The 11,656-nt window shown below is 43.2% G+C and overlaps 1 protein-coding gene across 1 annotated transcript; it reads left to right on the plus strand.

Annotated features, from left to right (window-relative positions):
* Window positions 1-4,489: 4,489 nt before the first annotated feature.
* Window positions 4,490-5,317, plus strand: LOC106314562. Its single transcript, XM_013752418.1, has one exon. The coding sequence runs from the start codon at window positions 4,490-4,492 to the stop codon at window positions 5,315-5,317; it is 828 nt and encodes a 275-aa protein (XP_013607872.1).
* The last annotated feature ends 6,339 nt before the right edge of the window (window positions 5,318-11,656 follow it).

Raw genomic sequence — 11,656 nt, forward strand, 5'->3', positions numbered from 1 at the left:
AATTTTTTATAAGTTTCCAGTAATAAACTATGTATAATAAAAGGTTTAATAGTTTTTTTTATTATACACTATGTATTATACACTAAGGTTTAATAAACTATGTATAATAAAAGGTTTAATAGTAATAAACTATGTATAATAAAACCTTTTGTAAATATATAAATGAAAACATTAAAAATAGAAATGATTTGAAAAGATTTTTGGTGTATTAATTTTTTTTTAGGTCCGATGATGAACCCCGCCCCACAGCCCGTCTTCGACGTAGTTTGGTGAGCAGTTCCCGTGCATCGGGATCGTCTTATGAACAAAACTCGGTTCCCGCATATATTCCCGCTCCAGCTCCCGTTGCCCCTCCCGCTGCTGCTCAACAGGATCCGGGGGTCATGCCAGTTGAACTATTGGTTCAACAACCAGGTCGAGAGCATCTCCCGGTTCTCCAACCCAACCCACGAGAAGGACATAGCACTTGATAGTATTTTTTTATTTGTAGCATTATGTTTTTTTTCCATTAATTAACCTGCTAACTTGTATTTTTTTTAAACGTTCACCAAGTCGAGAAATGACATTAGCAGGAGCATCAACCAGATGATGTACTCCATGCTCCGTTTTGGATATTCAAAGTGGAGTGTGATCCCTTCCGACGAACGAGAGTTGTGGTTTCGTCAGTTTGCGGTAGTAACTCTTCATTTTTTTAAAGTATTTATATTTTTTGTAATATATTTACTTATTAAATTATGTTTGTTTTGTAGCAAGAGTTCAACTGGCACTCCGATCTCACAGAAACAGTCCGTAAGAAATTCAATGAAAAGGCCATGGACTCTTATACGAAGCAGATGAACGCGTGGAAGACAGTTTGGCAGAAGAACAAAAGGCCACGGTTCATCAACGGGACGGTGTGGGAGGAGTTGATAGCTCATTGGGAGAAGGAATAAACTGCAGAGACGTCTTCTAGGAACTCCAAGAACCGGAAGAGCGATCGTGGCTGGAAAGGTATGTATGTGCACAACCTCGGCGCTTGCTCTATGTCTACTAAGGAAGGATGAACTTGTAAGTTTTTTATTATTATTTATCTTTATATTTTTTAAATAAATATTTTATATATTCCTTGGCTAATAATGGCGGTTTTTTATATCAAAGCAAATGACGGTAATCCCGTTGATCCTCTCCAACTCATTAAGGTGGCTCACACTAACAAGAAGACGGGTCAAATTCAGGACCTCGTGATCAGAGGTGTCGTTGATTTGGTGGAAGCTGAAATAGCATCTCAATCTCAGCCTCTATCTGATGACAGAGATTCTACGGGAGCTTCAACCAACTTGTCTCTAATGCAAATAAGTGAGATGGTTGAAAATGTAATTTTTTTTATTAATATATTTTTTTTATAATGTCGATTACTAACTTGTCCCTATTTACTAACTTTAAATATTTTTGTAGGCGGTTCCTAAAAGAAAAGGAGGCCGTTTAGTTGGGTTGGCCCGCCGTGCTTCTTCGTATCCGGCATCTTCTTCGAAATCTCCATATGCCGATCCCATGATTCTCGAGGAGCTACATGACAAAGATGAACGGATTGGGGCATTGGACGAGCAGAACACCACTATCCTTTCTGAGAATGCCACTATCCGTTCGGAGAATGCCACTATCCTTGCTGAGCTGGCATCCCAGAAGAAGTTCAACACCGAGATAATGCAGAAGCTAGATCGTTTGATGTCTTCGAGTTCTTAGTTTTTTTCTGCTTTTTAAATTTTTCTGAATGTTTTTTTTTATTCGTCTTTTTAAAACTTTCTGAATGTTTTTTTTTCTATTTCAGTTTGTATGAATTTAAATTCTATAATATTATTAGTTTTAAATTTCAGATTTTATTTATTTATTTATTAATTTTTAATATAAAAAATATATAAAAATGCAAAATTAATTCGTTTTTAAAATTGATATATTCTGACGAATTGTGGGCGTCGGAATATACCGATGGACTATGGTTCGTCGGAAAATACCGACGGAGAGGATTCCTCGAAAAATTCCGACGAGCCATTGTCCGTCGGTATCTTCCGACGAACCATAGTCTGTCGATATTTTCCGAGGACTACGTTCGTCGGAATAGTCCGAGGAACGTTCTCCGTGGGTATATAGTTTTTCCGATGAACTCTGGTCTCGTGTGTCCGCATCGGAATATCGTCGGAAGTTCGTCAGAATGACGTTTCTCGGTATTCGTCAGAAAGACGTCGGAAGGTCTGACGAAATTCCGACGAATACTTTTTTTTCCGACAAAAAGATACCGACGAATTGGTTCGTCAAAAATTCGTCGGAATCGGTCTATTCCGACGAATTTCTGACGATTTCGGCCATCAGAATCCCCCTGGTTTCTTGTAGTGTTGCATCCCTAGTCAGCGAGAGTAGATATTAGGGTGTATTGTGAACATATCGGACTTGATCTCTATGGCTTGCCATCGTGTCTTGATCCAAACGAGAGTTTAGGCATCAAGATCGACTCGCAAAGGAATCAACACCACGAGAGTGGATTGATTCAATCAGAGTGATCCAAGTTTAGATTTGTTAAAAACTGGACTTGAATAATTGCTTGGCTTGCGATTTCATTACCTGAAGAAGAAACCCTAGACTAGCGCCTTTTAATCATTTGAAAACAACCTAATCTTGTTACATGTTATTTAAGTTATTACTTCATTAAAAAGTCCCACTTCGTTTTAGCTAAATTTTGATTCCATAAAGATAAAGTGTGAACTGGTCCTCTGGAATTGAATCTAAAGATATTACAACTACAGTGTTAACTTGACAGTAGCAAAGATCCAATTTTAGTGTATCAAGTTTTGGCGCCGTTGCGACGGGGACCAGCTTTTTACCTTTATTTTTTGGTTATTTATTTAGTCTAAAACTTCTAACTTGTTTAATCCTTTTTGCAGTTAATGACTCAGGTGCATGACCAGTAGACATACTCGGAGCAATACACAAGGGGACTTAATTCCGCTTACAAATCAGGAACTCGCAAGCTTAGAAAGAACCAACCGTCAACAAAAATTAATTACTTCAACAATGGCCGACTTCGGCACTCCAGAACAAATGGCCGCTTCTATGCAACAGCAGATGCAACAGATGCAAGAGTTGCAGTAAACAACTAGCTGCACAGCGGGAACCACCTGTCCCAATTGGTGAGAGAAACCTACCGCGTAACATCCCTACTACGCGCTCTGCTATCGCTCCACCACCATGTCAAAGGGCAGACCATGAGATAAAACCCGGCATGATCAATTTTTTCCAGAGAAAGATGTTCCATGGACTGTCAGCTGAGATACCGATGGAACACATTGAAGTTTTTGAAGAGATATGCAGTTTCGCTCGTGCAAACGGCGTCCCACCCGACTACATCAAATGCATGATGTTTCCATTCTATCTAGCGGACAAGGCTTCACGATGGCTTAAGTTATTACCTACAGGGTCCCTAACTTCTTGGGAACAGGTTAGAGCAGCTTTCTTGGGACACTTCTACACGAAAGCCAAAAAAACTACCCTAAGGAACAAGACCTCCTCCTTTAAGCAACTCGCTAATGAACCTTTCAACGAAGCGTGGGAACGGTTCAATGATACCCTCAGAGAGTGTCCTCATCACGGGTTTGACGATGACCATGTGCTAGGAATCTTCTACGATGGTGTGGAATGGGAGTTCCGCAATGCTCTAAACGCAGCGAACAATGGAGATTTCATGACTCAAACCACAGAAGGAGATCACGCGCTAATAGAGAACATGGCAGCTAGTTCGTCCAACAAAAACGAGGAGACTGACCGTTCCAAGAAGGTGAACAGCATGGACACTAGGAAGAATGATGACCTCGCCGCTAAGGTCGATCTGCTACTCAAGAACAATCAGAATCAGATCTATGTCATGGAAGAGACCAATCTGGAACCAGATACTACAGATGCTGCAGCATAAACCAAGACATTGGAAGAAGATCAGCAAGAGGTCAGCTACGTCAATGGGCAGGGTTGACAGTTCAAAAACTACCACCCAAACCCTAATGTAAGGAACAACCCGCACTTGTTCTCATACAAGACCAATCCAGACAACCCTAATGACAGATCTCAGGGAAATCAGTTCCAAAACACTGGATATCAGAAGCCATACCTTCAGAATCAGAATCAAAATCAGAATGGAAAGATGTTCATCCTCAGCCAGGCTCATAATCAATTTCAGAACAGGCAGAATAATCCGCAGGCTGCTCCTGCAACCGCGAGCGGTCCGCCAGATGAGCTGAAGGGAATGATGCAACAACTTCTGCAGGGGCAACAGATTCAAGGAAAAGCACTGAACCAGGTTACAACCAAGATAAACACTCGGATGGACAACATGTTCACGGAATTGAATTCCAAATACGATGTTGTAGCAAGCCACATAAGGCAGATGGACGTTTAGATTGCTCAAACTGCTGAGACAATAAAAAGGCAACATGGAACACTCCCAGGGAAAACATACAAGAATACCATGGACTGTAACGCAGTCGAGCTGAGAAGTGGAAGACATCTATCAGATCCTGTCCCCAAGAAGCTCACTGCTCAAGAGAAGGGAAAACAGAAAGAGGGAGAACAACCTCCGCTTGAGGATGTCCACGACGACGATCATGAACCGGAACAGCCAACAGCCGCAGAACCAATAGCTCCCACGACGCAAGATCAACCTGTTCCTACTCGCGTCTATATTCCAAAAGTTCCCTACTCAGTCCCTGCTAAGAAATCACGCAAAGATTGCGAAGAGATGAAGTGCAAGAAGATGCTAGATGAGTTGAATGTTATGTTCTCTCTCATGGATACTATTCAGATGATTCCTTCAATGCACAGTCTTGTGAAAGGGCTGATCTCTGGGAAGACCTCTGCAGAAAGCGACATCATGATGGTCTCAAAAGAATGCAGCGCAGTCCTTCAAAACAGAACAGTCAGGAAATTGGAAGATCCTGGAAAATTTGTCCTATCTGTTCAGATTGGAAAAACAGTCTTCGCTTGTTCTTTATGCGATCTGGGTTCCTGTGTGAATCTCATGCCCTACTCAGTTGCAAAACCCATGAGACTAACCAATTTCAAGCCAACTAGGATTTCTTTGGTGTTCGCAGACAGATCAGTCAAGTTGCCAGTAGGTATTCTCGAAGATCTGCAAGTTCAAATTGGTGACACCACTGTTCCGGCAGACTTCGTGGTTCTAGAGCTCGAAGATGAACCAAAAGACCTTCCATTCTGGGCCGACCTTTCCTATGCACAGCTGGTGCAATCATTGATGTCCGCAACGGGAGAACTGATCTCAAACTGGGAGATATTGTGATGAAGTTCGAGATGGATGAGCTGCTCAAACGACCTATGCTAGATGGTCAGAACTTCACAATTAGCGAAGAGAACGCCGCCTTGACCCCTCAACAAGGGATGATCGAAGAAATACTCTCAGATGATCCTCTGGAAGTAGCTCTGATACGAGTAGAGTTTGAGCAGAACACATGCAACGTTGATGCTGACGGGTACGAAAAGATGCTAGACTCGTGTGGAAGCATTGAGAAGGCGGTAGCTTTTCTAAGTCTGGGGGAGATGAGCAATCAGATTTCACCAGAAGAAGCAACTGCTCCTAAAAAGCCGACCAAACCAACCAGCCTGCTCGATGATTCCTGGAGCGAACTCAAGGCTCCAAAGATCGAATTAAAGTCCCTTCTAGTGGGACTCAGGTATGCGTTTCTTGGACCTAATTCCACATATCCTGTCATTGTGAACTCTGAACTAAATAATGTGGAAACTGCTAAACTATTGTGTGAATTGAGAAAATACCGCAAGGCAATAGGATATTCGTTAGATGATATTCCCGGTATTTCACCTGATTTATGCATCCATAGAATACACCTAGAAGATGAATCGATGACATCTGAAGAACATCAGAGGCGGTTAAACCCAAATCTAAAAGATGTTGTCAAGAAAGAGATAATGAAACTTCTAGAAGCTGGTGTAATTTATGTGATTTCTGATAGTAAGTGGGTTAGTCTTGTTCATGTTGTTCCGAAGAAAGGTGGGATTACTGTGGTTGCGAATGAAAAGAATGAATTGATACCCACTAGGACAGTAACTGGCCACCGTATGTGTATTGATTTTCGAAAACTAAATACGGCCACACGAAAGGATCACTTCCCGCTTCCATTCATTGATCAAATGCTTGAGAGATTGGCTAACCGCCCATATTACTGCTTTTTAGATGGTTATTCAGGTTTCTTTCAGGTTCCCATTCACCCAGACGATCAGGAGAAGACGACATTCATGTGTCCTTATGACACTTTTGCCTACAGGAGAATGCCGTTTGTTTTGTGCAACGCTCCTGCGACATTCCAGCGTTGCATGATGTCTATTTTCACTGACCTAATTGAGAACATAATGGAAGTTTTCATTGACGATTTTAGCGTCTATGGGAACTCCTTTTCTGTGTGTTTGTCAAACTTGTGCAGGGTCCTTCAGCGTTGTGAGGAAAAGTATCTCGTTTTGAATTGGGAGAAGTGTCACTTCATGGTGAGAGATGGGATTGTTCTCGGTCACAAAGTCTTAGAAAAAAGGATCGAAGTTGACAAAGCAAAGATAGAAGTGATGATGAGCTTACAACCTCCAAACTCAGTCAAAGGAATCAGGAGTTTCCTCGGACACGCTGGCTTTTACATAAGATTCATCAAGGACTTCTCCAAAATCGCAAGACCACTCACTCGCTTGCTCTGCAAGGAGACAAGATTTGAGTTCGATAACGATTGTTTGTCAGCCTTCCACACGATCAAAGGAGCTCTAGTCAGCACGCCCATCGTGCAACCACCAGACTGGGAGCTCCCCTTCGAGATCATGACAGACGCAAGCGATTTTACGGTTGGAGCTGTGCTAGGCCAACGAAAGGATAAGAAGCTTCACGTGATCTATTACGCGAGCATGACACTAGACGAAGCTCAATGTCGCTATGCAACTACAAAAAACGAACTTCTAGCAATCGTTTACGCCTTTGAAATGTTCAGATCCTACCTAGTTGGCTCCAAGGTGATAGTGCACACGGATCATGCAGCATTGAGGTATTTGCTGACGAAGAAGGATGCGAAACCAAGGCTACTCCGATGGATCTTACTGCTCCAAGAATTTGACCTATAAATCAAGGACAAAAAGGGCATTGAGAATGGCGTTGCAGATCACCTCTCCAGAATGAAGATAGATGAAGACACAGCACTTGATGACAGCCTTCTAGTCGAGCACGTCTACTCGATCAGTCTGGGAAGCGTCGCAGAACAACCGCTCCATCCAGTTTCCTCCAGCGTTCTGGAACACCTTGTATGTGCAATAAATAAGCAATATCCCAGTCTTCCATGGTTTGCTGAGATCGCCAACTATTTGGCTGCTGAGAAAGAACCTGTCAAATTCACTGGAAATGATAAACGGAAATTTCTAAGAGGAGCAAGACACTACTATTGGGACGAACCCTACCAGTACCGAAGTTGCAAGGATGGAATATTCCGACGATGTGTATCTGAGTCTGAGATTCCAGGAATCCACTATCACTGTCATGGTTCCTCTTATGCAGGGCACTTTAAGACATTTAAAACCGTTATCTAAGATCCTTCAAGCCAGTTTTTGGTGGCCAACAATGTTCCAAGACGCCCATTCCTACCTCTCTAGATGCGACTCATGCCAGCGACAAGGGAATATCAGTAAACGGAATGAGATGCCTCAGAACTTCATCTTAGAAGTTGAAGTATTCGATTGTTGGGGAATCGACTTCATGGGACCGTTCCCACCATCTTTCAAGAATGAGTACATATTGGTAGCAGTTGACTACGTTTCTAAGTGGGTGAAAGAAATAGCTAGTCCCACAAACGACGCAAAGGTGGTGACTAAGATGTTCAAAACCATAATCTTTCCAAGATGTGGGGTACCACGGTAGTCATCAGTGATGGGGGTAATTACTTCATCAACAAGATCTTTGCAGGTCTATTAAAGAAAAACGGCGTGCAACACAAGGTAGCCACGCCATATCACCCTCAAACTAGTGGTGGACAAGTGGAAGTTTCAAATAGAGAAATCAAGAGCATCCTGCAGAAAAGAGTAAACACAAGTCGCAAGGACTGGTCGCTCAAACTAGACAACGCTCTCTGGGCTTACAGAAAAGCCTACAAAACACCTATCGGGACCACTCCCTACAATCTGGTGTACGGTAAAGCTTGTCACCTGCCGGTTGAGTTGGAGTATAAAGCAGCTTGGGCTGTGAAGCTACTCAACTTCGACATCAAACTAGCGACAGAGAGACGATCCATGCAGATTCACGAGCTGAAGGAAATTAGGCATCTCGCCTATGAAAGCTCTAAGCTCTACAAGGAGCGAACTAAGGCCTACCATGACAAGAGGATCATCAGCCGCAACTTTCAACCTAAGGATCAGGTTCTCCTTTTCAACTCAAGGTTACGATTGTTCCTTGGAAAGATGCGATCTAGATGGTCCGGACCATTCACCTTAAAAGAGGTCCGCCCCCACGGAGCTGTTGTGTTGCTGAACATCAAAGGGGAAGAATTTGTTATCAACGGTCAACGCATAAAGCCATACCTTGCTGAGACAACAATCGAAAAGGGGGAAGAAATTCCCCTAAGCGATCCTTCCTTAGCCTAATAGGCCAACCAAGTCAAGATAGTGACTTAAACCAAGCGCTTGGTGGGAGACAACCCACTGGTGAGTGTAAATAATTCTTTTAGATTTCTTTTTTGTGTTTCTTTTTACTTATTTACAGGATAGGAAAAAAAAACCAAAAACCCCGAGTTACCCAACCGGAACAGTCTCCGATTTTTCGAAGCAGCTGCCCCGCTAAGGTAAGTTCCTCGGGACCAAAAAAAAAAAAAAAAGGAAGGTTTTCAAATTTTAGTTATTTTTGTAACAATTTTTAAAAGAAAAAAAAAACTAGCAAGTGGGAAGTGGGCCACGATGTGGGGGCCTATAAAAGGGACCTTACCCCATCTCTTCCCCATTTCCCCCAAAACCGCCTCCTCCCTCTCCACTTCGATTCCCCCTCTTTAAAACCTAAACTCTTCAAACTTCTCCAACTTTTTTTGCGATTTTCGGTTTCTACTTGCTTGGATTTCGAATAGTTTGATTGCAGGACTCTCACACCACCTTTGGAACGGTAAGAGGCAAAATTACCTTGTGATTCTCGGCCTAAAAACCTCTTTATCTTCTCTTATTTGCGCTTGAATAGATCGATTTTAGGGTTTATCTAAATCAAAATCGACCTCTCCTTTTGCTGCTAGGATGGTTAATAGAAGTTGAGATAAGAATGGTTGAATCGATTAGGATAGATGGAAGGTTATAAACTTTGCGCCAATGTTCTTCAATTTCACATGCATCGATTGTTTGGATATAGATTTTAGGATCTATTAAATCGATTTCTGTTGATTGGCAAGATGATCTAAGCACCTAGTCTTCTACGATATTGTATCTGGTTTACCATTATCAACCGCTTGCTCTTTATACATTGGGTTATGGAAAAGTCCGGAAAGAGCACTCGCAATCATAAAAGCTTCCAACTTTTTCCATTAAAACCCAATTGAACGGTACTAAGAACTTCTCCTTTGGTTTTGTTTTGCAGATGGCTCCCAGACGTACCAAGGCGGCATCTAGGATCAAGCCACCATACGCTCGGGGTGAACCGGAGGATTATACTGTTCCTCCAATTTACCCATGACCACGAGAAGAGCGAACCGAGATCTCCCTCACAGATCCGAACATCCCTAAGTCTTCTGAGTCAAGATGGGATAAGGAAGCCTCGTGCCGCTGCAACACCCTTCTCAACACCAACATCTTCCCGACATGATTCGTCGACGCCGGGGCTTTAAGCGACCTAGGCCTCCATGAGAATTTACATCCGGTTCTCCAAGTGTTGGGAATAGCTGATCTCTGTCACAGAACTCACCCGCTATACCCTGATTTGGTGAGGCAAGTCCTCGCCACCGCGGAGCTAACTTTCAAGAGGCCCAGTTTCCCAATCTTTGAGGAGGCCTCCTTCACTTTCTTTGCGAGTGGTGTTAAACACTCCATCAGCTTGGAGACGCTGACTGAGATTTATGAGATCTCCGAGGAGTACACTCAGACGTCCTTCCCCAGGAAGTTTATCCCAGAGCAAGCATTCTGGAAATTCATCGCTTCAGGGGATTTCAAATCCCGATCAGCCAGTCAGTCTCACATCTGCAACCATGTTCTGCGAATTACTGCAAAGGTCCTGAGCAATCTGCTTTTCTCAAAGGACCAGACGTCAAAGGTGACAGGGGGGGAGTTGCAGATGCTATGTGCCAGTGTTGACGACGACCTCAAATCCTCCGACATTGGGATTCCGACGATGACAACCAGTCCGGGTTGTGTGCTTGTTCAGATGTTTGTGGACAAGAAAGCCAGAGTGGTTAAGGGTTCTTTGAAGAAAGACAGTTTTGGGAGTTTGCTAACTCCTCTCTTCCGCCACTTAGAGCTTGATCTCAGCATCTATCAGTGCAACGAGACAGCGGAGTTCATTGATATTCCTTACCTGATCAACTACCAGATTCTCCGCGACGAGACCACCTACAGTTTCCTCAGTCAGGACGGGAGAAACCTCTAGTGCAAGCTGCCTCAACCGAACATCACCTCGCTAAGTAATGTGACCAACATCTGTTTCGTCCCAGATGCTCAGTTTCTCTGCGCCGACCCAAAATCATCCTATCGTGATGATACTATGGACGATGTTGAGTTTGCCCGCACAGATGGAGGCGACAATGCATATGACCTGGGCCCCTTTGATGACAACGCAGATGACGCTGCCTATCGTCGCTGGATGGTAGATTCTCAGCGCAAGAACAACAGCCTCATTAAGAGGATACTGAAGGCGATCACTGGAGGATGCATGGGAGCTCCGAGCACAGCTGAACCTCGTCATGACCAGCCTACACCGAGCAGTCATCGTCCAGGGAAGGAGCCAGCAGGAACTGCAAGGGGTGACGAAGAGACTCCATGGGCCACTCCACGCAGAAGGAACAGGCGTTCCGCGGGCCAGTCTAAGAGCGATGATACTGACTAGGCAGTCTCCTAGTTCTTCCTCCATTGTTATATCCGTTTGAACTATTTCTATTTCTGTTTATGTTTCCTGCACTTGTTTATTATTTTAGCTTTTCCTTGAATTATTTTCTCACCAGGGATGGTGAGAACTAAGTCTGGGGGAGGCGATTATCTGCTACTAATCGTTTACCTTTGGTTTTATGTTTAGAGTCAGTCCGCTTTGAGTCGTTTTGATGTCTTTATCGAGTCACTCCAAACTTTGTGGGAATCAGGACCTTATTCTATGATGTGTATTAACCACCCTCGTGCTCTAATTCATCTTATTCAGTGATCTTAGCAGAAGCGACAGACGCACATGTGGATCCAGAACACCCTGACATTACTTCATCTTGTTCTGCAAAAGCTTTCAGCTTGTCGAGGTTACTCTGGAAAAACTTAACTCCATCTAACTTGAACTTAATCTTGACTGCAATTCTTCTTGTTATGGGCTTTAGAATAGGGTTTAACGTGATCCACACTCAGGACTTCTTATTCTTTTTACCCATCTTGTTGATCCAGAGTGGTTAGCTCATCTTTAGCTAGTACCCACCTTAAA

Source organism: Brassica oleracea, chromosome C9 (assembly GCF_000695525.1).
Source record: "Brassica oleracea var. oleracea cultivar TO1000 chromosome C9, BOL, whole genome shotgun sequence".
NCBI lineage: Eukaryota > Viridiplantae > Streptophyta > Magnoliopsida > Brassicales > Brassicaceae > Brassica > Brassica oleracea.

What these genes read in the sequence shown, in the direction of transcription:
- LOC106314562 (XM_013752418.1), top strand. Translation starts at nt 4,490, where the DNA reads ATGGACTGTAACGCAGTCGAGCTGAGAAGTGGAAGACATCTATCAGAT.